The sequence below is a fragment of the Wasmannia auropunctata genome, unplaced genomic scaffold (genome assembly GCF_000956235.1).
Source record: "Wasmannia auropunctata unplaced genomic scaffold, wasmannia.A_1.0 LD336078.1, whole genome shotgun sequence".
Lineage (NCBI taxonomy): Eukaryota > Metazoa > Arthropoda > Insecta > Hymenoptera > Formicidae > Wasmannia > Wasmannia auropunctata.
In genome coordinates, this window is record NW_012026812.1 from 5,777,880 (window position 1) to 5,778,912 (window position 1,033).

At 28.1% G+C, this 1,033-nt stretch overlaps 1 protein-coding gene across 1 annotated transcript in view; it reads left to right on the forward strand.

The window, feature by feature from the left end:
• Nucleotide 1: 1 nt before the first annotated feature.
• The window catches only part of LOC105449149, a 14,091-nt gene continuing 13,059 nt past the window's right edge, over nt 2-1,033 (forward strand). The window contains exons 1-2 of the mRNA XM_011688150.1: nt 2-260; nt 336-486. Of these exons, the coding sequence (XP_011686452.1) occupies nt 2-260; nt 336-486 (410 nt within the window). The remainder of the gene's footprint in view (nt 261-335; nt 487-1,033) is intronic.

A 1,033-nucleotide genomic window follows, 5' to 3' on the forward strand; every position in this document is an offset into this window, starting at 1 on the left:
TATGTTAGCCCAGGGTTATGTTGAAAACTCAATGCATAATAGACAGATGATATACAACGGAATTACTCAAAAAATTGCAACTGATATTGAGCCGAAACCATCAACCAGTAAAGAAACAACCACTGTGCAAGAAAATGATGATTTTGAAATCAATTGGGCAGATTATGATGATGATTTTACCGGAACAGACATTAGTGACGTTAATGACCTTGCTAGCAAGAATGATAATAATAACCCTAAGAAAGTGAATCCGATTTCAAGTAAAAACAAAAATATACATTTATTTACCAAAAATACTTATATATCCCATTTTCTACTCATATACTTTTTTTCAGCTAAAGTTGTAAGCAACGGTTTCACTACAGCGAATAAAATACCGATTTCTGTACCAGTTGGGATTCAGTCTAAACTCAATAACAACAAAAATTTATTCATTAATAAACCACCAATAAAATTGACTTTCAATAATCAGTCAACTGATGCCCCGTCTTCTCTGCCAAAAAAAAGAAAAATTATTGAAGTTTTAAGTACTAAAAAAAATGATGACGTAGATTTGCATGTGAAAGAATATGATTTAAAATTTGAAAATTGTACTTTCAATAATTGCGTGTTCAATTATCCTCGGCTTCGCCTCGGCCATCATATCACATACGCCAGGAAATCCAACTTTCTGGCCTTGGGACGTAATATACTATTCTTTTTATCATGCAAGGAATCATATACATCAAGCATATATTTTAACAGTTATAAAAAAATGAGAAGCGTTCGTGACTTTTGGAATATTCTGTATGTATTAAAATATCAATCTAATTAATCTAATTACCGTAATGATAATTATACCGTTTTAGACAATATAATTAATGTTCAAATTTATATATACAATAGAACTTATATAATAACTGTATTATATAAGTTCCATATAATTATATACAATTATATAAGTTTTAATTATATTAAAACTTGTAATTATATATATAACTATTTAATAGATTAGATTAATTAGATTGACATTTTAACACGTGAGAATTAATGA